This window comes from Acomys minous (genome assembly GCF_964271855.1).
Source record: "Acomys minous genome assembly, chromosome: 5".
NCBI classification, from domain to species: domain Eukaryota; kingdom Metazoa; phylum Chordata; class Mammalia; order Rodentia; family Muridae; genus Acomys; species Acomys minous.
The window spans coordinates 93846776-93873133 of record NC_140494.1 but is presented as its reverse complement, the minus strand read 5'-3'; the positions used below and the strand labels follow the sequence as shown (position 1 = coordinate 93873133).

Below are 26358 nucleotides of genomic sequence, written 5' to 3'. Positions count from 1 at the left end.
AAGATGATGTGATAAGATAACAAAGTTGGCCAAGGTATAGGCTACCTTCCTCAGCAATCTGTCCCTCTGTGAGATGTGCTCCAACACCCTGGACTGCAGAGCACAACTCTACAACTCTGCTAACTCATTTTCCACAACTACATCACAAACTCTTTGGACTGTTTCACTAAGAACATGTACAACTGAATGTAAAAAGCACATGAAGGGCTACAGAAGAAGGCACAGCAGGTAAAGTACTTAAGTACTTAAATTTTTATCTCAAGCACCCACAATAGATAGATGAGAGAGAGAGAGAGAGAGAGAGAGAGAGAGAGAGAGAGAGAGAGAGATGATTGATAGACAGATAGATAAATATATAGATATACAGTAGGTACTAAAGAAGAGTGTGTGTCTGTCTGTCTGTCTGTCCAGCTGCAGCTACATGAGGCCACCTGCAACCCTAGCACTGTGAAGGGTAAAAACAGGAGAAGTACTGGATCTTGCTGGCCACAAGCATTGATCCAGGTTCAGTAACAGACCTTCTCTCAAGGGAATAAGGCAGACAGTGATATAGCAAGACACTGCTATCTTTCTCTGCTGCTGTGATAAATAATAAACACCATGACCAAACAGCTTAGTCCACTTCCAGGTCATAATGACTCATTGAGAGAGGCAGGGCAAACAACTCAAAGCAGAAACCAGAGAAAAGATATTTAGAGGCTTACTCCCAGACTCACAAGCTAGCTGCCTTTCTAATGTGGCTGTGGCACAAGGCCCAGAACCATAGCCCAGGCAGTAGGTGGGGCCCTCCACATCAATAAGGAATCAAACAAGTTACCCACAGACATGCCCACAGCCCAAGCCATGGAGTCAGCTCTTCACCTGAGGTCCCCTCTGCCCAGGGGGCAAGCTGTTAGCCATCACAGCAGCCTATACAAATATACAAGAACGCTTTAATGAAAACACAGAAAACAACATCTAATTTGCTTTTAATTAATATTTAAGTGAAACCACTTTTAAATGACGTTAACTGAAATCTGCCTAACAATTATAATCACACAAAAACGCATCAAAAACAGTTGGATTATATTTATAACCAAAGTATTATTGAAGAAACAAGGCCTAAAATAAAGAAGGTTACAAACAACAGCAGAAAGTATCATTATCAAAATAAGCCTCGCTGACAGGGCCTCAACTTCGTGTTATCACCATCAAGCAAAAGGAAACATCAATTCTAAACTAATGTTCATTTTGTGGCCACAGTATGTTTTATCACCTTGAAATACCTTTACTGTCACAATAATTGGTTTATTTTCAGTGTGACAGCTCTCCACTGATCTATAGTCATTCATATATAAATATTTCCCCCCACTGAAATCTATTCTTAAACAGGAGACTTAGGAGACTCACTAGCTCAAACCAGCATGAGTTTCACACCAAGGCATTTTTGTTATTGGTTTTGGGTTTTTGGTTTGTTGGGGGTTTTTGTTTGGTTGGTTTGGTTTGGTTTCCAAGACAAGGTTTATTGTTTGTTTGGTTGGTTTGGTTTGGTTTGGTTTTTCTGTTTAGCCTTGCCTGTCCTGGACTCTCTTTGTAGAACAGGCTGGCCTCAAACTCACAGTGATCCACCTGCCTCTGCCTCCCTGAGTGCTGGCTTGTTTGTTTTTAAACTGTCCTAGGAGGCAACAACAATTACCTGCCTCTTAAGTAATTCCGAGAGTATTATGGTTCAAACATAAAATGTCTTCCATGAGCTCCTCTGTTGGATGCCTGACTGGCAGCTGATGGATTTCTGGGAAGTGAGTAGTCAAGCCATCAGTGGAGTCATGTAACATTATTAAGACGCAGTGACAATTAGGGCCTAGTGAGAAGAAGCTGGTCAGTGAAGACAACCTTGGAACTCTATCTGGCTCTGGCCATTCCTGTACTCTCTGCTCCTTGCTGCCTGCCACAATGTAAGCTATTCTGCCAACTCTTCCCGCCATAATGGACTGAACCCTGTCAAACTGTGAGCCAAAATAAGTGTTTCCTCGACTAGCTGTTTCCGGCAAGTATTTGCTACTGCATTAAAAAGAGTAAGATAGGTGTCTTTTCTGACTATATGTCTATCACAATAGCCCCTAACTGTACTTATATCACACTAGTAGACATACTATTTTCACTCAATAATTTAACTGTCAATTTTTTCCTTGACATGAGGTACTACCTAAAATAAGAAAACTACTAGTCTCCATTAGAAATTCTAATTTTCTCCCCAGTACAACAACACTCATCTGTAGTTCAGTCACTCAGAGTCTGGCAGGATCACCTGAGCCTAGGTCAGAGCAAGCTTGGGCAATAAAGTGAAAGGGAGAAAAGCAATGAAGCTAGGGAAAAAGAAAGAAAGGAGAGACAGAAGAAATCAACTCTTTCTGATAACTAAATCAACACTAAATAAAATAAGCCAAATATCACAGGAGTGTCATAGGAACAAGCCATAGCTTAAAACTATGAGCTACAAAGAACAGAACCAACATTTCAAATCCAACTGTTTAAGAATAGGTTTCATAGTATTTCCAACAATCATTGTGAAAATTACGTTGAAATAAAACTATATACTACCATAAAACAGTATGACTGATTTTAAGCACATATTGAGATAAATAATCATTAAGCCTAAAAGAACTCCAGTAGTAGTAGTTAACTCCAGTAAAGCCTTCCAAAATGCTAGTCTCTCTCCCAAGACAGTACTTTCCAGTGCCCTTCTAGTCAAACTGAAATCCAACCAAGGAGTTATCACTTAAGGAGCTCTCGGAACTACTGCACGTGTAGCTCAGTAAAATGACTCTGCCTCCAAGGAATGAAGCTGGCAGGTGAAGTCCCATCTACTGAAAAAAAAAAAAAAAACACGGCCCCCATTTCAAAAATGTATAAAACCCTGGCTTGCTAGTCTGCAAAACACACTCAGATTCAAACACTACCCCTGGTTTGTCTGTTTGTCGCTCGCCTATCTCTGCCCACCGACACTTCGAGAACCCCCGTTCCCAAGGACCTACTCCTGACTGAGACAGTCTGTGGCAAGAACTACCTTGAAAGAGAATGATGTAGGCGCTATGACATAGTGACAGACTACTAAGTAAAATTTACACAAGTAACCCGTGACAGCTGATGTGGTAGCCATATGACCATAAGAGGCTGATGAGCACACAGCATACTGTATTCTCTCACATCACTACAAAAAGGGTGAGCACAGTACAGCAAGTTGCACTGAGATGGGAAGAGATGCATTTTCTTGTAGCTTTTATCATAGAATATTGTTATAATTATTCTGCTTATCTGTACTGTCATTAATGTCTCACTAAATCTAACTTATAAATTAAACTTTATTATATGTATGTAAGTCTAGAAAAAAAACAGGTACAGCTCAATTCCCAAGCATCCACTGTGGGTCCTACACAAACACGAATAGCTAACTATATTGTTACCAGCAAGCAGATTCACCAAATGTAAGACATGCTGTAAACTTACTCTGCCCAACTCTGGCTGGAAAGTTGTATTGGAATCTTATCTGCTTTACTCATTTTCTATCCCAGCGTTTACACAGTGTTTGAAAATCAGCATGTACTCAATCAATACCTATGCCGCAAATGCCGTCACTCAACACTTTAAGCAAAAACATGTATCTCATGTGTGGACATGAAAGAAGTTCAGCCCATATTACAGCTGTGTAAATAGACTGTCAAGTAGCTACTCTGAGTGTTCATCCAACTGAAACAGAACACAATTGCGTGACATTTTATCTGTTCCGTTTACTTCCACGAATATTATAAATGAGAAGGTACACTCTTTATCTGTAATTAAAAGTAAGTATTCTTACAAGGTGTCAAATACCTGACTCATCTTCAGTCCCAACCTCTGAAGGAAGCATGCACTTTGCTCTTGTAACTCCACACTTAGTAACAGGGAGGAAAAACCAATCATTTGTGTAGCTTCTATGCACACAAATATCTAGTTATTTGCTCAAATAAAAAAAAAATTTTTTTTTTGGGTTTTTCGAGGCAGGGTTTCTCTCTGTAGCCTTGGCTGACCTAGACTCACATTGTAGACCAGGCTGGCCTTGAACTCAGTGATCCGCCTGCCTCTGCCTCCTGAGTGCTGGGATTAAAGGCTCATGCCCGGCTCAAATAATTATTTTTTAAAGAAAAGTTTCCCAGAATTCTTAAAGCAGCCACATATTTCAATTTCCCAAACTAGCTCATTATGCAGAACTCTATGGACCACACGTTCCCTTGACTCGGGGCTCTACCTGTCTTCCTCCCACCCACACTACTCTCCATCCACCAAAGAAAACAAGAAACACTAGGGGAAGGGATGGAGGCAGGTGATGGACACCAGTTATGAACGAGGATATGACACAGGCTGGCTAGTTTCATGTTAACACACTCTAGAGTCATTTCAGAGAAAAAACCCTCAATTGAAAAATGCCTACTTAAGATCAGGCTGTATGCAAGCCTAGAGGACATTTTTTTTTCCTCTCTCTCTCTCTCTCTCTTTTGGTTTTTCAAGATAGGGTTTCTCTGGATAGCCTTGGCTGTCATGGACTCACTCTGTAGACCAGGCTGGCCTAGAATTCCCAGAGATCTTCCTGCCTCTACCTTGGTCGGCTAGTACTATAGGCCTGTGCCACTGCACCTGGTTTAGGACATTTCCTTAATTAGTAAGTGATGAAGGAGGCTGCAGCCTATTGTGGACAGTGTCACTCCTGGGTTGGTGGTCCTGGATTCTCTAAGAAAGCAGGCTGAGCAAGCCATAAAGAACAAGCAAGTAAGCAGCACTCCCCCATGGCTTCTGCATCAGCTGCTGCCTTCACTTCCCTCAATGAATTGTGACTCAGGATATGTAAGTCAAATAAACCATCCCCCCTCAAGTTGTTGTTGGTCATGGTGTTTCATCACAGCAACAGTAACCCTAAGACATAACATTAATTGCTTTTCTAGTTCTAATTCTGTTCTGGATTTTTCATTTTTGGTGGTGAATAAAATATATTCAATAGTAAAAATGTAAGGTCCAGAATAAAATTCCACAGCTTCAGTATGGCTATCATACGTGTGGAGAAATTTACTGAGATGTACATACTTTGGGTCGGGTTAATTTGTGTGTGTGGTGTTTATCCACAAGCTTTTTTTATTTAAAAAATTATAAAATTGCTTTTTATTTTAAAACAAAATAATAACAGCTACAAGTATTTAATTTGGAATATAAATTACAGCCATTTCACTTTAAAACTTTGCAATTTTTGCCCGATGAATTAACATGAAATGGAAGAGAAAAGATGGCAGGTTACTGAGAAGAATGTGTTCAGATTGACAAAATCAAACTGCTACTAACAAAGATCGTTGCCTTTAAATGTCATCTTAAAATGATTCACACTTCCAGATGGACTCAGTCACTATTCCCATTTCATGTTTCTGAAACAAACTAATTCCCAAACATCACATCTACAGAGCTGGTCATAATGGTATACAAACCAGCTGATTACTTACAAATGAGAAAATCAAGTATCGGTGCAATTAAATATACACATTTGAACTAAATATTTGATTACTGCACACTACAGTGATTGATGCTAAAAGTGAGCACTGATTTTAAAAGTGTGTGTAATCTATGAACTAAGAAAATATTTCTATTTGACTCGGAAAACTTATCAGTCCACTAAAAGGTTAGAGATACTGACCAGGTTCTCTATGTGGCTAAGTAGATTAATGCCAATATGCTAGACAGTTGGCTGAGCGATATGTATAGTGCAATTTAAAATACAAAGTAAATATATCTGTACCTCACCAGATGGTAATTCCCAAGACTATTTGAGACCATTTTAAAGAAGAACAAAACTACAGAACTTGATTAAGGGCTAGTGAACCTGCTATAAACCTCTAATAATTGAAACAGTGTGGACAAAAGCTTGCAAGTAGAACACAATAAAACAGAATTAACAAGCATCCCACAAATATATGGTTACCTAATTTATAACAAAAAAAGATCATCTTTCTAATACTAAGCTAAACATCCATTTGGGGAAAATGTCACTAAGTATCACATCCTACAGTAAAAGCAACTACAGAAGGATGCAGGCAAAATGCAAAGGTAAATCAGTCAATTCTATGCGAGAGGATATGTACAGTCATTCTTCTGACAGCAGAATCGCCAAACAGTAAGTGTGCAGGAAGCAGTAACCAGGAAGGAAAACATGGCCATCCAGGCTATATATACATTGAACCTTTTCTTCAAAGGATGCTTAAAATAGGCTGAGGATGTAGCTCAGTTGGTAGAGGGGTTATCTAGCATGCAAGAAGCCCTGGGCTCTCTCTGGTACTACATAAACCAAGTATGGTAGTTTATTGCCTATAATGCCAACACTGGGGAGGTGTCAGCAGGAAATCAAAAGTTCAAGGTCATCCTATGCTACATAGCAAATTCAAAGCCAGCCTGAAATATATGAAATCAGATCCTGTCTGATCAAAAACAGGAAAATAATTTGAAAACTTTTAAAACAGTGAAAAAGTAACCCAGAAAGCAAGAAAAGATAACTCACAATATAAATATCTGACAAAATTATGACCTGCTTTTTTTTTTTCTTTTTTTGGTTTTTCGAGACAGGGTTTCTCTGTGTAGTCTTGACTGCCCTGGACTCACTTTGTAGACCAGGCTGGCCTCGAACTCACAGCGATCCGCCTGCCTCTGCCTCCCCAGTGCTGGGATTAAAGGCGTGCGCCACCACGCCCAGCTGACCTGCTATATTTTAAAAAGCTACCCCAGCAATTAGAAAAGACAATCCAAGAGAATAGCAAGCAAAAGACATAACAGGCACTTCACAAAACCAGAAAGACTAGGTTAGAAACAAGTAAGAGTGAAAACAGGAGTCAAGAGCCTTGTGTGTGGCTGACACCCTCTCATCTTGCTACTCTACTCTGAAGTACATATACAAGATAAAGCTTACTTCTATTAACCAACCGTACTATTACCAAAACACAGGTACCAAAATATTCTTATAGCCGTATCCACAATAATTAAAACAGGAAGCAACCACCAACAGACAGGGCATATTCACATAATGGAATGCTATACAGCAAGAGGATAGTGTATAATTAGATATAATAATATGGATGCTGAACAAAAGGAGCAAGGCGCATACAAAAAAGTATGCTCAATACAACTCCAGTCTACAGGATCTGATACAGGCAAGAACTAACCCCCACTGTTGAAAGTTGAACACCTGAAACCCACCAGGCAACAGGAATGATTACAGTGATCCTGATAAGACATTAATGCACATACTTGTTCATGCTGCAGCCATAGAGCTATGTATTGATCATGATAGACTTAGAATCCGTTAACATATAGAAAAAAGGAACCATGAGCATGGGCATTCAGGAGGATCAGGACCGTAAGCCCTGTCTATGACCAGTCCAGACTGACCCTAACCGTGCTGTAATTGCCACCATTCTCCCCAGTGCTATAGTTGTTATAGGTTATGTAAGTAAACGAAGCCAGAGACTTAAAGATGAGATGATAGTGGGAAATACCACAGCCTATTTTTGAACACCCCTTGCATTTCTCAACCCTCCAACAAGTAGCCAGCTTCCATCTGGCTGGATATCAAGCTGTTCAATCAAGTCTAAAAGAAGAAGTTCCAAAAATTCCAGAATAAAATCCCTTGAAAATTAAAATCAGAAGTCTCCAAATCTCCTGAAATATGTCACCAGGGGCATAGAAACTATTCTATCCATTAGGGGCAATGATTAAAGACAAGTAAAAGGAAACCCAAATTATAATGGCTTCAACAGGGTAAAAGGGTACTCTTCCCTTGGGCCAGGCAGGCAAGATGGCTCAGAGGTGTAGGAATAAGATCTTCTCCTTGTAATAACCAGTTGAACACTAGTGAAAATGAAAACATTTTAAATACGCTATTCTGCAGAAATAGACACCAGGATAGCCAGGGGGGGGGGGCGGATGGCTAGTGTCCTGACTGGTTCAAGACAGTAGTTTTTAAATCCTTGACCATAAGAAATCCCAGCTCTCTTTCCCCACAGGCCAGGATGTTCATAGAAATTGACAATCTAAGCTAGGTGTGGTGGCGCACGCCTTTAATTCCAGCACTCAGGAGGCAGAGGCAGGTGGATTGCTGTGAGTTTGAGGCCAGCCTGGTCTACAAAGTGAGTCCAGGATAGCCAAGGTTACACAGAGAAACCTTGTCTAGTCAAAACAAAACAAAACAAAAAGGAAAAGAAAAGAACGAAAGAAATTCACAGTGTAGCATAGGCACTTTCTCAAATTCCTGATCTCACTGGTTTAGACCACAAACACTCGTCTCCTGTGTAACATGGCGCTTGAGGCTGCCCCTTTTCTGATGGAGGGCTCAGTCACCCAGCACGCTGCCTGAAACTTCCCAACCTTCAGAGTTTTGAGACAAGCAGGCACAGTCACTCTGGGTGAGAGACCACCCGAAAGCCTCGTACTTGCTGATGACCTTGATGAACTCTAAGCATATCTCAAACTGAAAATGGATCAGAACATTGTATTTCTTATAGAACATAAGGGAGCTTACATCCCAAGCCTGGATAATTTTTATTTTTTGAGCCCATGTGAAGGTAAAATGAGAACTGATGCCACTAAGTTGTCCTCTGGCCTCCACGCAAGCACAGTAGCCCAAATGTTCACATGTATACACAGCCTGTGCAGAAATGCACCCATGCCCACATTTACACACTAATTAAAAAGAAAAAAAAGCATTTTATAAAGTTTTATTCTTTCAATGAAATGCAAGTTCTAAGAGAGGCACTTTGACTTTGTAATTCAAGGACACTAGATAAGACAGGGACCGAGCTCAATGGCATTAGAGCCATCAAGCACACATTCAACCCCATGTTCAGCAACTATACCATGAAAAGAATAATCATACATACACATTCATTTCTTAGCCTATATAAAGACTAAGTTGCTTGGCCATTCCCTAATGTTTCCAGAATATTGCTATAACTTGTCACCATGTATAACATCTAGTAGAAGGAACAAGAAATTGGCTTTGGGGAGGGAAGGTCATTCCGACCAAGTGTGGCAGTACATATTTGTAATCCCAGTACTCGGTGGGGCGGAAGCAAGATGACTATAAATTTTACAGCAAGTTTGGTCTGAAAGGAGACCCTTTCTCAAAAAAAAAAAAAAAAAAAAAAAAAAATTCAGTGGAAGGCTTTGGGGGGGGGGGGGGCGGCGCTTGTAGCTTCGCTTACAATTTCTACCTCCGTCTTCACTGACCAAGCATTGAGATTGCCACATGGCTTTCCCAGCTAGGAAAAAAGCTAACCAAAATACAGAGTGACAAAAGGAGGAGATGTGGGGGTAAGAAAGGCACACAGGATGAGTGCCACTGCTGAAATGTGTGTCTAATGTGTTTGCCAACTGAGCATATTTCTCTAACAACTGACAAGTCATGACTCACAGCCCTACAAGTTTTCTGTGGTATAATTCTGCCAACCACTTTTTCCAAAGCTTTTTTTTTTCTTTTTTGTACTATGTCCCATGAGGGGAGACTGTAACGGCACCAGGCCCATAACAAAAGGGCTAAGCAGAGGGATCAGTGTCCAGAGTGTCAGACTTTATATCTAACCAAATACCTGCACCAGAGAGTTGAATAAGCTTTCACAGTACTCCTTAATGCGGTAAGTCAATGGTGCATCAAAAACAATGTAACTAAGGGAAGGGTTGAGGAGATGACTCAGCAAATAAGAACACTGGCTGATCTTCCAGAGAACCTGCCTGCAATTCCCAGCACACATATGGTGGTTCACAGTCACCTACAGCTACAGATCCAAGGATTCCAATGCCCTCTTCTGATCTCCAAGGGTACCAGGCCTACACGTGGTACACAGACATGGCAAACTATTCACACCATACATACATACATACATACATACATACATACATACATACACACATACATACACACACATACACACATACACACACACATACATACATCCAGGTAAAGGCGGGGTGTAGGGCCTAGAAAACTGGCTCAGCAGTTATTGCTCTTGCAGAGGATCCAGATCTGTTTCCAGCACTCCAATGTGGCTCACAACCAACTGTAAGTCCAGTTCCACACGGCCTGGCAATCTTTTCTGACTTCTTCAGGCATCAGTCACGCACACAGTACTATCCGTAGACACAGGCAAAACATTCATAAGAATAAATCTAAAAGAAAATATCAGAAATTCTTAAGTATTAAAGGGAATATTAATTTTGTGATGACATATTTCAAAATAAACACCGTTTTCTATCTGAGCTTTTCTAACCCAAGATTTACCCTTACCCACATTAATTTACCATTGACCATTTCATAAGATCAATTACAGATATCCCGCAATATGCACAATCGGTGGCCCCCAAGCATTCAAAATATTACATGTGTACAAACCCTTACATAATGGATAATTTTTGCTTAGCTCTTTAGACACTTAAATCTTCTCAGAGTATTTTCAATGTCCCAATATGATACAAGTAACAGTATATAATCAGTTGCTGGACACAGTGGCACACATTTATTCCCAGCACTCAGGAAGCAGAGGCAGGCAGATCTCTGTAAGTTCCAGGCTAACTTGGTCTACATACAGAGTTCCAGGACAGCCAGGGCTACATAAAGAGACCCTGTCTCAAAAGGCAAATTAAAATAACTATATAAATAGCTATTAGACTATATTGCTTGGGGAATGCTAACAAGAAAAATATCTATACTTATTTAGCACAAAAGCATCTTTTTCTTTCAAAAAGCTGACAGCCCCAGTTGCTTGGATCAACGGATGCCGAACTGTAGTGCTATAGTACAGAGGACCTGCTGTTATGTGGCACTGTCCTTTCCTTTCAAGCATAACATGTGCAAATAACTCTACCATCAGCCAGTATTCCCATACACTTCAGTACTCTTCTTTATCTTCCCTTGCATAATCCATCCATTTTAATTAAATAGACAACTCAAAATTACTACTTTTGTCTACAATAGTAATTTGACAGATTTCATGTTCTTTTTTTTTTTTTCCCCAAATCCTGGATTTTGCACATGCTGGGCAAGCATTTGACCACTGAATCATACCCAGGTCCCAGGAAATATTCAAAGGATTGGGGTGGAGCTCAATCAGACAGAATTTGCCAAGCCACAGATTCATCCCAGCTCAAGGGAGGGGAGAACTGAATATTCAATTCATTTAATATTACTTGGTCATTTCATAGCATTCTGTAAAATACATTCTCTATTCTCAAGCATACATCTCACGTGACTAATTTTATCTTAAAGAAACCAAAAATAATACTCAATTATAGTAAAGATACACAAATTACCCCAAATATGCTGAGTTTAGTTGTTGTGTTTTAAAATCCGGATCCACTTAAGAATAGTCCCTTCCACCAAACAAAACACCACGTAATGACTGAAGATCTTACACCTAAATCTAGACTCTACCCATCGCCTTCAGACTGAGGTTGAACGGCTGCTGTGTGCAGCAGTGTGTACCTTGCACACCTGTTTATCCTTGTCAGCTCCTCCTTCCCACCCTTTGCTCACAGCTCCCACACTCACACCTCTACCTCCTGCAGAAGGGCCGCAGAGAGCTGACTCCTAGAGATCGTCTTACTTCAGGCCTTCGAAAGAGGCATAAAGATTTTAAGATTTTTTTTACAATAAATTGTTAGCTCCCATAAGAATAGCTAATAAATCAGTAAATGAGGGTAAGTTGCCAAATGATTTTTAATGAAAAGATAAATAAAATTTTCTATCAAGTAGTAAAACTTATGATTGAGTGAAATATACAACAGTACATTTCAAAACTTTATGAAATATTAACACTCTTACCGTAACTACCATACTAATTTTTTCTTCTTTGCCCCTTATCCCTCCTTTTCTAAGACAAAGCTGCTAATGATGTCAAACTCAATCCCATGACTCCAGTTATGCCGTATGATCCCAGATTCCTGCACCATTTCCTAATCTGTACATCAAGGCCTGGTACTCACTACTGGCTATAAAGAAAACTACCTAAAAGTATTTAAAAATACACAGAGAGATGCATCATTAATGGGAGGGGAATCACATCGAAGAACATGTAGTGTCTATGATAAGTCGGGGCATTAATTTCAAATACAAGTATCTCTTTTTACAAATCATGGGAAAGATAAGAAGGCATGAATCAAAACCAGGTCTTCTCCAAAATCTTCCCTAAACTGTTTCCAAGGACAACAGATTTTCAATACAGGCTTCTAATACTGACTCAGACTTGATCACTAGCATAACCAGTACCTAGTAGTATATAACTAATACAGCCAAGAGCAGTGTACCAAAGGCTGAGCTGCTCTGTCACTTGAGATACATATTTGATATGGTATCTGCAAAAAGACATATTACCGTACTTACCCTATCCTGGCACAGAGAAATGCTACTAGATTTTTATTAATCACCTTGGAAGAAAAAAACGGGAGAACAAAGTAAATACTGCAACTGCTGTTAGCAACTCACTCACCTGACAAATATTTATAGGCTAGCCTCAGAATAATGCCCAACTTTTAAAAAATGGAAAAGAAAGCCAAGGATTAGTGTGACCCAGATTCAGGACTTCTCAACCACTGGCGCTGGAAGACAGCTTTAAACAGGAGCATAACAAGAAATGCTGAGAAGCCACAGGCATGCTCTGTCCTTAAACAGCAATAATTAATGTGGCCATTTCTGCAGGGAGAGACAAGGTTTTTAATGATTATTACTTTGGACTATGAATATCTAATTATATTTTGCTGTCCAGATCTAGGCTTCTTCTGAGACCAGCAGTAATTTCTTCCAATGAGGCTTTTTGCCTTTTTTGTTTTTCTGACGTAGGGTCATTCAAGAATTCTGCAGAAAACGGGGAGAAAGAATATCCCAAGTCTACTGGCAGCTTTTCTCATCCGCAAACAATCCCTCCTTCATATGCACAGCCACAGAAGATCAGAGGTCACTGGCTTCTTTGTACTCAGTTCCATGGTTGTTACAAACAAACTGTTGTCCCCATTCCTCCAGTAAGATGGGCTACAACAACTGCAGCCTCAGCTACATCTGAAACCTGCATAAGCAAGAACACTTCAACTCTAAGTTATCAAGCCTGTTTTGTGAAATGAAGCCATTCATTTACCTGGGCATAAAGTAATAATAATCCCAGTCAAACACAATCATCATCGCCACAAATGGCTTTATGATTTCTTACCATAATTATCATGGTTTTATAGCATTGTTTTGATAGCTTTTGTTAGCTTGTTTCTGTTTTTCTTATCCATGTTATCTTTATTAAAATTATAAGTAATAAAAAATTTTAAAATGTACTATGGACCTTTTTGGCTTTTTTGTTTTTTGAGACAGGTTTCTCTGTTACACGAAGCCCTAGCTATCCTTGCCTCCCTTTGTAGACCAGGCTGGCCTCAAACTCACAGAGATCCCCTGCCTCTACCACCCAGTGCTGGGATTAATAAAGGCATGCGCCATCATGCCCAGCTCAAGATATAAATTGTAAAAGTTATTTCTTAAAATGTAATAATGAATATAGCTACATAAAAAAATCTTAAAATTAACTGGGTGCAGTGGCACATACCTTTAATCCCAGCACTGGTGAGGCAGAGGCAGGAAGATCTCTGTGAGTTCAAGGGCAGCCAGGTACACATAGTGAGTTCCAGGAGAGCCAGAGCTACTTAGTGAGACTCTGATTCAAAAAGGGAGGGGAGAGGGAGGAAGGAGGGTGAAAGGGATTTTAAAGACTTATTTATTTATTTTATGTATGAGTGCTCTGTTTTCATGTACCCCAGAAGAGATCAGATTCCATTACAGCCACATGTGGTGGCTGGGAATTGAACTCAGGACCTCTGGAAAAGCAGCTAGTGCTCTTAGCCACTGTGCCATCTCCCTAACCTCGGAAAGAAGAAATCTTACAGTTATTGAATGTATTTTGTAATAGATACCCTTTTAAAAGTCAGATTTTATGATACTACTTAGAATAAAAGTAATGTTGGCTTCCTTTTTATATCTTAATACTTAGTTAACTAAATCACATTTTAAGCACATTTTTTAAGTAAATTCCTATTGCTTTCACATGATACTAAGAAATCCAAAATCTACTTTACTTTATTTTGTCTTTTTTTCCCCCAGAGCTGAGGACTGAACCCAGGGCCTTATGCTTGCTAGGCAAGCACTCTACCACTAAGCTAAATCCTCAACCCCTACCTTATTTTTTTATAGCTGGATAAATAATCTAAAAATTACTCCCCCAAATTAGGCATAGATTAATAAAAAAAATTCATAGTTTTTGAGATCACACTGCAAACTTCTGCAGCAACACCATAAAACTGAGCCATGGCACTGACAAATGGAAGAGCTTTGCAAGTACAAAGTTAGGACCATTTCAGCCACATAAAACTTTCCACACCTCCTAACCAATGCAAATACTTCTACAAGGATGAAAATATTATTGGAAACACCAGCAGTGTAGCAAACACTGTAGTCCACTGAGAAAATGAGCTCAATATTTTATATATATATTTAATTTTAATGAATGTAAAGTGAGAAGAAATACAGCTGAAAGCTCTAAAGCTCTAAAACAAAGACACATAAGTCACACAGCAAAGGACACAGAAATAGTGCTGAAATTGAATCTACTGTGCTTCTGGATCATGTTAAAAATTTTTAGGAATTTTTTTAAACTAAATTAAAATGGAAGAGTTTTGCAAGATTTTATAGCATAAAATTCAGTAACCAATAGCCACAGTCATGGTGGCACCTGCCTTTAATGCCAACATTTGGGGGACAGAGGCAGACAGATATCTGTGTTCTGGGCCAACCTGGTCTACAGAAAGACTTCTAGGACATCCAGGGCTACAGAGAAACTGTATGTGTGTGTGTGTGTGTGTGTGTGTCTGTGTCTGTGTGTGTCTCTGTGTGTGTCTGTGACTATGTGTGTGTATGTGTTTCTGTGTTTATATTTGTGTGTCTGTGTTTGTGTCTGTATCTGCATATATGTGTGTCTATGCCTCGATGTGTGTCTGTGTCTATGACTGTGTGTGTCTGTGTGTGTCTATATGTGTCTGTATCTGTGTGTCTGTGTCTGTGTGTGTCTGTGTATGTGTGTCTGTGTCTGTATGTGTGTCTGTGACTATGTGTGTGTATGTGTTTCTGTGTTTATATTTGTGTGTCTATGTTTGTGTCTGTATCTGCATATATGTGTGTCTATGCCTCGATGTGTGTCTGTGTCTATGACTGTGTGTGTCTGTGTGTGTCTATATGTGTCTGTATCTGTGTGTGTGTGTCTGTGTTTGTGTATGTATCTGATGTCTGTGTGTCTCTATGTGTGTGTCTATGCCTCGATGTGTGTGTGTGTGTGTGTGTGTGTGTGTGTGTCTGTCTGTCTGTCTGTCTGTCTGTCTGTCTGTCTGTCTGCCGGGGGTGTGGAATGTGGATAAGTAACCAAGAAGTCTCTGCAAACCATTGCCACTTTTAAAGTCACTTAACCGCCATGCGTGGTGGCGCACACCTTTAATCCCAGCACTCGGGAGGCAGAGGCAGGTGGATCACTGTGAGTTCAAGGCCAGCCTCGTCTACAAAGTGAGTCCAGGACAGCCACGGCTAACACAGAGAGATCCTGCCTCGAAAAACCCAAAGGAAAAAAAAAAGTTACTTAACCAAGTGTGTGTTCTCTGCTTCTACTAAAATCTGTAGTAACAAAAGCAATAAGAATATTCTAATAGCTGGGCATGGTGGCACACTCCTTTAATCCCAGCACTCGGGAGGCAGGGGCAGGTGGATCACTGTGAGTTCTAGGCCAATCTGTTCTACAAAGTGAGTCCAGGACAGCCAAGGCTACACAGAGAAACCCTGTCTCGAAAAACTAAAACAAACAAACAAACAAACAAAAGAATATCCTAATCTTTTTGTGTCACTGAAGTAGCTAAAAGTAATATGAAGGATATTCTAAAATTCTGCTCCAGCTCAAACTTCTACTCCTACCTCTGAAGAGGCGACCTACCCTACAACAGCAAAGCTCAAAGTACAAGAGATTGCTCCTCCACAGAAGGAAGCCTATTTCTCATTTTCCTGATACAGAAATGCTCAAAGAAACAAAGCTAATAAAAAAGTGTTCTCTTTCCCCTCAACATTCTCCCAGGCTCAGCAACTAGGAAAAAAATATCAGATAGTTTTCAGGCAATACTTTTAAGCAAATAAATACATGAAAATTGCTTCCTACTCAGAGCAAACAGCTGAAATAAGAACTGGTTCTCTTAATTAAAGTAATTTTGACTTTAAGCATCTCACTAAATGACTTCTAGAATATTAATAATACAATCTTACATATTCTAATTATTTAGTAGGTAATTCATACGCTACTAGAAATGCTATACAGAAGTCTTTTTCATACTTACAGAGACATCTCACAGTTCTCATATCTGTAAGTAAACTCAGGGAAGTAAGAGGAAAACACCCCAGAGCTCAGTTGTTAACACTGAGACAACTACCACTACTACACAGTGCACATGATGGACAGGACATTTTACACTGCAGTAAGTACTTCACAGGGTACTTGTGAGAACTTAACCAGGTAACACCTAAGAGGGGCTTGGAAGGGTTCCTAGTCTGTCAATAACAATCAAATGTTACCAATAACAAGAAGCTATTAATTTTTCATTTAATAAAATGGAGTCTTGAATCATGGTGGTTATCTTTTTAAAGTGTTCTCTTAGAAACTAGACAGCTTAAAGGGACTATGCACCTGGGTAATTATGGTGGCTCTTGATTGATTAAACTTACACAATGAAGTTGAAATTTAAGGAGGTAGATATAGGCCTGGAGAAAGCACTGAAAACAACTTAGAAGCTCTGGTCACGCCTTCAACTTAGGAACAGTAGAAAAGAGAAAACTATTTCAAAAGAGAAAACTATTTCAAAAGATACTGGAGGGGCTCCTCTTTTCTGAGGAGAAGGGGAAGAGAGAAAGGGGGAAGAGGGTAGCAGGGTGGGACCAGGTGAAGAGGAGGGAAGGGGCTGTGATCGGGACGTAATATGAATAAATAAATTAATTTAATTTAAAAAACTGAACTAGGGGGCTGCAGAGATGGCTCAGCAGTTGAGTGCCAGCTGCTCTTTGAGGACCTGGACTAGGTTCTCAGCACCCCATGGCAGCTCTCAACTATAACTCCAATTCCAAGGGATCCAATGCCCTCATCTGGCCTCTGCAGAAACCAGGTACACTTGTAGTAAGTAGAAATACATACAGGCAAAACACCTACAAGCATAAATAATATTTTTAAATTTAATGTTGAACCACTGCATGCTACAAGGTATCTTTTTATGAGCTATTGGTCAGGGAAGAGCCCAGAAACCCCAAAATAATATAGGCTGTTGCCTCTACACTTGGTTATTCACTAAAACCAGATGGTAAAAGCCTACTGTGTACACACCACACACTTCAGTTCCAGAACACAGGGAAATCCAGGTGGAACCAACATGTACAGTTCTTGCTAGCTAGCTAGCTAGCTCTCCTGCTGGAAGCTATTATGCAGGACTCTGTAGGGGAAAAAAATCATCAATGGTTGTACCCAGTTATGGACCTTTTTGTGCCACAACACCAACCTGACAGGCAAGATATGCCTACCAATATAGTAGTGGCCCAATCGTCATGGGGATAGCCAATCAATATCTCATTGGATGTGAGGCCTGCTCACAGTAAAGAAATCACACCTGTTACTGTAAACCAGGTAAAAAGCTGGGGAGGTTGTAAAACCTAAAAGGAACTTACTACTGCGGTTTTGCTAAATGGACGTTATCAACTGTCTTCTAAACACACCTATTGATTGTTCTTAATCTTGTTCAAAGAAGCTTCTCTAATTGGGCAGCAGTTACTGCAGAGACTCTTAACTAATCGGAGTGCTCAGTCCTAAACCCATCTATATCACCATCCCCTCCCCAGCCCCCCCCAAGGCTCAGGGAACACTGCAGAAGAGGGGCAAAGGGTGAGAAGGAGGGCTTTGAAATGCTGTCCTGTGTACGCAACGTGGCTACTGTACTCATGAACTCACAGCAGCCATGGTTACATTGTAGTCACATGACACACAAGATCTAGCCTACCCACATTCTAACACAGGTGTGGAAGGGGTTGATGAGGCCCCATCCCTAGCTGAGGAGCTACTGGTGGCTAATAGTTGTGGGGTGGGGGTGGGGTTCTGTCCTTTTTCCATCGGTGGTGTAGAGCCACTGGTAAGTTGATTGTATCAATCAATAACCCCTGACCCATGCTCATGGAAGCTACTTAATTAAACTCAGTTGGTTAAATAAAATAAAAAGTTAAGGCATTAAAGTAGATGGAAGACTTGTTTTTAAAAAGGGGTCTAGAGGGATTGGGCAAGAGATAAAATAATGGTAAGTATGATCAAAATATATTATACACACATATAAAATTGTTGAATCACTATTCCCTTAAATATATTCTCACAGATTATCATCAATCTTAAAAAAAAACCAACTAGCTCAGCTACGGGCTTTAAGTCAACTTCTCCTATTAAAAGTTATAAAAATCACACACCTGTGTTCCCAGCACTCTGGGAGGCAGAGGCAGGTGGATCCCTGTGAACTCGAGGCCAGCCTGGTCTACAAAGTGAGTCCAGGACAGCCAAGGCTACACAGAGAAACCTTGTCTCAAAACAATAAACAAAAACAAAAACAAAAGCAAAATAAAACAAAAAGTTCTAAAAATCACTGTTAAAACATAAAAGGCTTAACATTCCTCCATTTACAAAGCCTCTGATTCTTTCACTAAAAATGTAGTTCAGCAGTAAAGTATTTGCATAGCATACAAGAGATAACCTGGGGTTGATCCCTAGCGCCACAAGAAGGCTTAAGCTCCCAACAGTCTCCTGCCTGTCACCCTGTTCAAACAATGAAAAGGAGGGGGAGAGGAGGCGGAGATGTGCTGGCTACTCTACATTCTGAGCAGAGTTTCTGAACCCTGACATGACTGACATTTCTTTCCAGATAATTCTCTGACAGATAAGCAGGGAAGGTTCTTCTGCTCATGAGTGTATTAGAGAATTAATTACTCCAAATGTAAAAACAAGTCTGGAAAATATTCCTTTCCCAGACCAAATTCAGTATTTATAAATCACATGGCTTGCAAAGTAGTACTAAGGAAAGCCAACATTTCAAGTCGCTGGCCCCAGCCCTCTCCCAGCAGAGCAAGCCAGAGTAAGCAACCATGTTTCTTTCAATGACATCACCACCAAGATTGTTGTAAGATCTGAAAAAAAGATAACTGTAAGGATTAATAAAAGTATGCACTCAGAAAAAAACCAAACACATTTACATTTAAGTATTAGCATTTTATAACTAGTGTATGAAAATACTCTGAATGTTTTTGCACCATAATGTACTTTAATCTTTTATAAATACTTTAGAATTACCATCTCAAATATTACTGTAATAACTAAATATAGTATCAACCTAAAGAGGAAGTAATCAACAGAGCTAAATACAGAGTCAAGTTTCAAGATGCTAGATCAACTGTCAATCTCATAAAATTATATATTATAAAATAAAAAAAATCATTATATTAAATATGTTTTATATTCAGATAAAAAAAATAAAGAGACTATTATCATGAAAATTAGGTTTGGCTATGATGGTGCACGCCTTTAATCCCAGCACTCGGGAGGCAGAGGCAGGCAGGTCACTGTAAATTCAAGGTCAGCCTGGTCTACCGAGGGAGTTCCAGGACAGCCAGGGCTACACAACGAAAACCTGTCTCAGAAAAAGAAAAAAAAAGAAAAACATTAGGATATCAATGTGTGTGTGGGGGGGGGGGGGGGGGAAGAAGACAAGAAGAATCAGCAGAATGCCCTCAATCTGGTGGAGGTGATTTAGGGAGGGAAAAGGAATACAATTTGGGTTAGTAGATGGAATATACCAAAAAAGAGAAGAAGGAATGGAGTTCTAGTTTCAGCTGGCCTACTTGAGTGAAAATGCGTTGCTAGACAAGTCACTTAACCTGGATTTATTTCCTCATTAATAAGGAGAAGGGAGGGGGGCAGAAACCTATTTGGCAGCTCTAACATTGTCAGTTGTCACCAGGAAAAAGATTCATTTAGAATGCCTTTAAGGTTGTACATAAAATACCTGGTACTGTGAGACTTGTACAGTCATATATCAGCTTAAAGTAAGGTTTCCCAGACTGTTTCACCTCAAGATACATAACAGAAATGACAGTACTGGTACAGGCACCCTGGGGTAAATAGGTCATGCCACTGGAGTCCAAATATGATCAACCTAGTTTTTGCTACTCTGTCCCTGACAGCCTCTCTGAGGACTGGGCAATCAGTATTTCTGGCCCATCTGTGTGCACTCGACAGACAGCGCGATCCCCAGTAATGACTGTGGCAAAGAAGACTAAATTCACAGTCTGAGTAGGACAGATGAGCACCACCTTGGACCTATCAACAGGGACTCCTGCTCTGGGCTTCAGCCTTTAAAAAGTCTTGTACCAAGCTGGGAGTGGTGGTGTTCACCTTTAGTCCCAGCACTCAGGAGGCTGAGGCAAACAGATCTCTGAGTTGGAGGCCAGCCCGCTTAACAGAGGGAACTCCCAGACAGCCGGGGCTACACAGAGAAACCCTCTCTGGAAAAAGACAACAGCAAAAATCAATCAGCCTCTCCTCTAGCTATACTCCTAAGAGGCCAGTGGTTCCTCAGATCTACAGGACGTGTCTATATGCAACATACCTCCCTTCCCCTTGACTACGACCCCAGAACTCCATCCTTGCTTCCAGCCTCTGCCCAGGCCTCTTCCCTGCGTGGTTCTCTCAAGGGCACCAATACGGACAGCCCTAGACCAAGGGCTGACAGGAGCACTGCCGCCTGAGTTTGAGCTGTAGTCTGTCCACACTGTATACACATCCCTGACACGGGAGGCTAAAGGAGAGGGGAGTGTCAGGTCAAAGGCTAGTCCCGTCTGCTTCACCACGCCCTGAACCAAGTCACTGTAAGGCAGGCAATGGGACTCCCTTCCCAGGCAGCTTGATTTATACCTTCAGATTTTAGACATTCACCAAAAGGACTTCCCTAAGTTTTTAGCTATGGACCGAGAAGCAGGCTTTTAAAATGCTGTTATGTGAAGAATAACTGAAGAAAAAAATATATTTGGCCTACAACGGGAAAGGGCTACTAAGAAGACAGAAGGAACAGCCATCTTCCCCGGGACAGCTAAAAAGCTGTCCAGTGAAAACTGAACAGACCCTTGAAACATTGGGAGCGCAGGGGGCTGTGTTCTAGTGTAACTGAAAAAAAGTTTGTTTGGTTCTTTTTGTTTGTTTGTTTTTAACTTTTTTAAAAGATTGGGGAAGGGTGCCTGGGGAGATGGCTCACAAGTTAGAAACACTTGCTGCTCTTCCAGAGGACCCAGGTTCGATTCCCAGCACCTGCACGGTGGCTCACAACCATTCTTAATTCCAGTTCCAGGGGATCTCATGCCCTCTTCTGATCTCTGAGTGCACCAGGCACATATGTGGAACATATACTTACATGCAGACAAAAAACACATAAATAAAAATAAATGAATTCTTTTTTATAAATAAAAATAAAAAGATTTGGTCTGGTGTGCTGGAGAATGGCCCGGTGGGCAAAATACCTGTATGCAAACACAAGGAACTGAGTTTGAAACCTCAAAATCCACTTTAAAAACTAGACATGATCGCATGTGCTTATGATCCCAACACTGGGAACCAGAAACAAGTAGATGCTAGGAGCTCACTGGCGAACCACTCCAAGTTCAGTATAAAACCCTGTCTCAACAAATATGGTAAGAAATGGCAGAAAAGACACCAACCGTAGACGTCTGGCCTCTATGCGCACATTTATTATACACATGTGTGAGATGGAAGAACATGAGATGGTGGTGGTTGCTATACACAGGCAACCACAATGGTCTTTCTGGTGTAGAAGGCAGACATGCACAAATCTGGGATGGGATGGGGGAAAGACAGAAAAAGCACCTTTTTTCTTTAGTCCTCAGGATTGAACCTAGCTAGGGTCCTATGGTCCAAGCTCTTAAAAATAGCATATTTTAATCAAGGGAAAAGCAAGTACACATACCTAAGAAGGTACATGCATTTACTTTACTCACTTAGAAAAAAATGAGTATCCTCTACAGCACACCTTACTTAGTGAAAATCAATTAGGGTGACAGCTCCAAATGCTGGCACCAAAGTACAATAGGAACCCTCATTCACTGCTAGCGGAAATGTAAGATAGCAAGGCCACTTACGGAGGGAGTTAGACAGTGTCTTGCAAATCTAAACATACTCTTACCAGACGATCCTAACAACTGTGCTCTGTAACACTGCTCAAAAAAGATTTGAAAATAGATCTACATAAAACCTGCACATGGGTGTTTATAGCAGCTTTATTCACAATTATCAAATCTTGGAAGCAACCAAACTATCCTTTAGCAAAAGAACGCATAAATGAATTGTGGTGCATCCAAACAATGGAGTATTAGTCATTGCTAAAAAGAAATGAGCTATCAAGCCACAAAAATACATATAAGAACCATAAGGAAAAGGCTATATTAGAGCTGGACAGGTGGCCCAATGGTTAAAACCATTGACTACAAAAGTGTATGACCTGAGTTTATATCCCAGGACCCACAGTTTTCAATAAATAAATAAATAACTCTTGGACATGGCCACACACAGCCTACATATAACCTCAGTGCCATGGGAGGCACAGACAGGAGCATTGTTGAAGTTTTTTGGCTGCCAGCTTAATTCCAGATTCAATGAGACTCTGCCTCAAGGGAATAAGGTGGAGAGTAACAGAATAAGATATCCAATACTCTCCTCTGCCATGTACACATGTGCCCAGGTACACAAATCCATGCACATATACTTGAGCATACAACAGATGTACTATGTGAGCATATATAGTACATAGGGTGAGACTACACAGTACAGGATTTTAACTCTAAGACATTCTGAAAAAGGCAAAACTATGAAAACAGTAAAAAGACATGCAGCTATTAGGGAGAGATATATATGCAGATGAATGTACAGACACGGGACTTTCACAGCAATGCTTCTATTCTGTAGGGTACAATGGTGAATTCATTACCATTTGTACAGCAAGAATAAACCCTTTCAGATGATGTGTTGGTATAAGTTCACCAACTGTAATAAATGTACCACACTGTAGCTGTTAATTAATGGAGCTGTGAGATGGATGAGTAGGGAAATTTGTATAGGAAATTTCTAACCACTTATTCTGCTTTGCTACGAACCTAAAAAAATCTGTCTGCATGGCTCAGTGGTAGAGTGCTTACCTAGCATGTATAACCCTTAGATTCTACCCCCAACTTCACTAAGTAGACTAATGGATTGTCAAAGCAAAAAGAAGGAGAAAATCCCTATAACTGTAAAACAATGACTGAGAGAAGCGAGGAAGGAGTTGGGGCTCAGACAATGTTCTACAGACATGCTGGACTCCACAGTGTGTTATTGTTGACATTGTTTTGTATACTACAGGGCGCTTAGCAGACCCAGACCTCCATCCTCTGGATGCCAGTAGCAATTCCCAATCTGTCACTAAACACTATTTAAAGTCCCTATGGGCAAAACCTTCCCTGATAGATAACCACTTACACAGGTCAAGCTAAAGGTTTTGCCTCTATGTTAAAAGTTTACGGTTTGCCTTCTGTACTAAGTGTATTAGAGTCATTCAGTAGTAGAATGTTAAAATGTGACTAACATTTACCATTACTTTGGTCGCTGTGATAAGGAATGTAAGTAAAAAGACAGAGTTTGGAACAGGGCAGGGAAATTTCTGGCAGGTTTCCAAGACAGAAAGTAGCCTGGCCTACATTGTTAACAGTGAAAGAAAACTAAGGTGGAGTCTGAACCAGACCGCACTGTGAGGGTTGAGCTTGGCAAGCCTTAACATGAGACAAAAAGTCAAGGGTGGCTCCAGGGGTTTTGGTCTTCATAGTGCTTGGATGATGGTGCTACTTACAACACAGAGAAGACATGAAAGGAGTGGAAGAAGTAAAGGAAAGAAGCCCACGGTCTTGTTTTGTCCATGCTGCCCTCAGAGGTATCTACCAAAAAAACAGGAAGGGACATGGATTCAGCTGAGTCTAGCACTCAAGGGGTGTGGTGGTCAGAATGAAAACGCCCTCATAGGATAGCCGGCCATGGTGGCGCACGTCTTTAATCCCAGCACTCGGGAGGCAGATGAAAGCAGACCTCTGTGAGTTTAAGACCAGCCTGATCTACAAATCAGGTCTAGGACAGCCAGGGCTGTTATACAAAGAAACTCTGTCTCAAAAAAATAAAATAAAATAAAAGGAAGAAAAAAAATGCCCCCATAAATTCATAGGGAGTGGCCCTATTAGGAGGTGTGGCCTTGTTGGAGTAGGTGTGGCCTTGGAGGAAGTGTGTCACTGAAGGTGGGCTTTGAGTTTCAAATGCTCAAGCCAGGACCAGTGTCACTCTCTCTTCCTGCTGCTTATAGATCCAGATCCAAATATAGAACTCTTGGCTTCTTCTCTAGCACCATGTCTGCCTGTGTGCCCCAAGCTTCCTACCATGACAATAATGAACTAAACCTCTGATCCTGTACATCAGCCCTGTACAACATTAAATGTTTTCCTTTAGAAGAGTTGTTGTGGTCATGGTATCACTTTACAGTAATAGAAACCCAAAGTAAAACAAGGAGAAAGGGGCCAGACACGTGACTCAAGTGAACCTCTAAACCATAAAAATGGGTGAGTCACCTAAGAACCAGGGGCATTCCAAATTTTCAAGCAGGAATAAGATGACAGAAAAGGATATAGAAAACCAAAATGTGGCTGCTAGACAGTAGCCAGAGTGATACGCCAGCAAGATGCAGGCACTGAGCTGGCAAGACACAGAGGATCAGGGCCTGGGGATGTAGTCCTGTGGTAGAGATTATGCCTTTTATGTACACAATCTGGCTTCTATCCCCAGAACTGAGAAACAAATACATGAATAAAAATTCTTTTTTCCCAGCACTTGGGAGGCAGAGGCAGGCGGATCACTGTGAGTTCGAGGCCAGTCTGGTCTACAAAGCAAGTCCAGGACAGCCAAGGTTACACAGAGAAACCCTGTCTTGAAAAAAAAAAAACTTTTTAAAAAAATTCTTTTTTGTTTTGTTGAAATAGAATCTCCCTTTGTAGCTCTGGTTAGCCTGGAAATCACTAGACCAAGCAGACTCAAACTTGTGACAATCATGTCTCTGTCTTCTGGATGCTATGTGCCACCAAATATGGCAAAATAAAAATAAGAGAGAGAGAGAGAGAGAGAGAGAGAGAGAGAGAGAGAGAGAGAGAGAGAGAAGAGAGAGAGAGAAGAGAGATGTTCTTATATAATCCAGGCTAGCTATAAACTAACTGTGTAGCTATGGTTGGCCTTGAAGTGCTGATCCTCCTGCCTCTGCTTAACAAGTGCTAGAATTGTAGGTGCTACCAACCCTGGCATGCATATATACTTAAATTCAGGATTTCATACCATCCTTCAAATTAGCTATGAAGCCAAGAATGACCTCCAACTCCAGATCCTCCTGCCTCCACCTCATGAATGCTGGGATCAGAGACAGATGCTACTACACTCAGTTTCCTCAGCACTGGGGATTTAACCCAGGGCTTTATGTATACTGCGCAAGCACTCTACCAACTGAGCTACATCCCCAGACTAAAACTTATTAAAAAAACAAAAACAAAACAGTATCAGTGAAAGGGTAGAACAAAAGCACAAATGGATCAAGCTAAAGAGAATCAAGCAAGAAAGGAGAAACAACAAACATAAACTACTCTTCAAATTTTTCTGCTGCAAAGAGAAAAAAGCAATTGAGCAGCAGAATAAAGGCTAAAGTAAAAGCAAAGGTGGTTTGAAGCAGGTGATTCATTCAATTAAAATAACAATGACTGGAGATAAAAATATGTTTCCTCTCTCACTATCCATCTAGAGAAAATGAGTAGTCCCAAGCAAGGACACGGCTCTACTGCAAAATTATCAGGGGCCTATATTTTTCATCCACTGCCCTCAAAGGCAAAGCTCTCAGCTACAAGGTTGAAATAGTATTTCCCAACCCTGTGTTAACATGATACATTCTCATCCACAAAAAGGAAGCCGAGGAAGTGGAAGGCAATTAGCTTCCTCTCTAAGGCCATGACCTAGATATCACACACACCACTTCTGCTCACATCCATTTAGCCAGAATTGAATCACATGTCCATGCCTAGCTATCAGAAAGAGGCTAGGAAATGTAGTAGCTACCTGGGCAGACGCATGTCAA

The 26358-nt window shown here is 40.6% G+C and overlaps 1 protein-coding gene across 2 annotated transcripts in view; it reads right to left on the bottom strand.

Moving 5' to 3' along the window:
- ARHGAP32 (Rho GTPase activating protein 32) overlaps window positions 1-26358 on the bottom strand; it is a 234682-nt gene that overhangs the window by 200163 nt on the left and 8161 nt on the right. Inside the window, exon 1 of one of the 2 annotated variants that reach the window (XM_084783261.1) lies at window positions 9992-10250. The exons of the other annotated variant lie outside the window; for it this stretch is intronic. Coding sequence (XP_084639387.1) covers window positions 9992-9993 — 2 coding nt within the window. The 5' untranslated portion in view covers window positions 9994-10250. Of the gene's footprint in view, window positions 1-9991; window positions 10251-26358 lie in introns of those variants that run through there. 2 annotated transcript variants of the gene reach the window in all.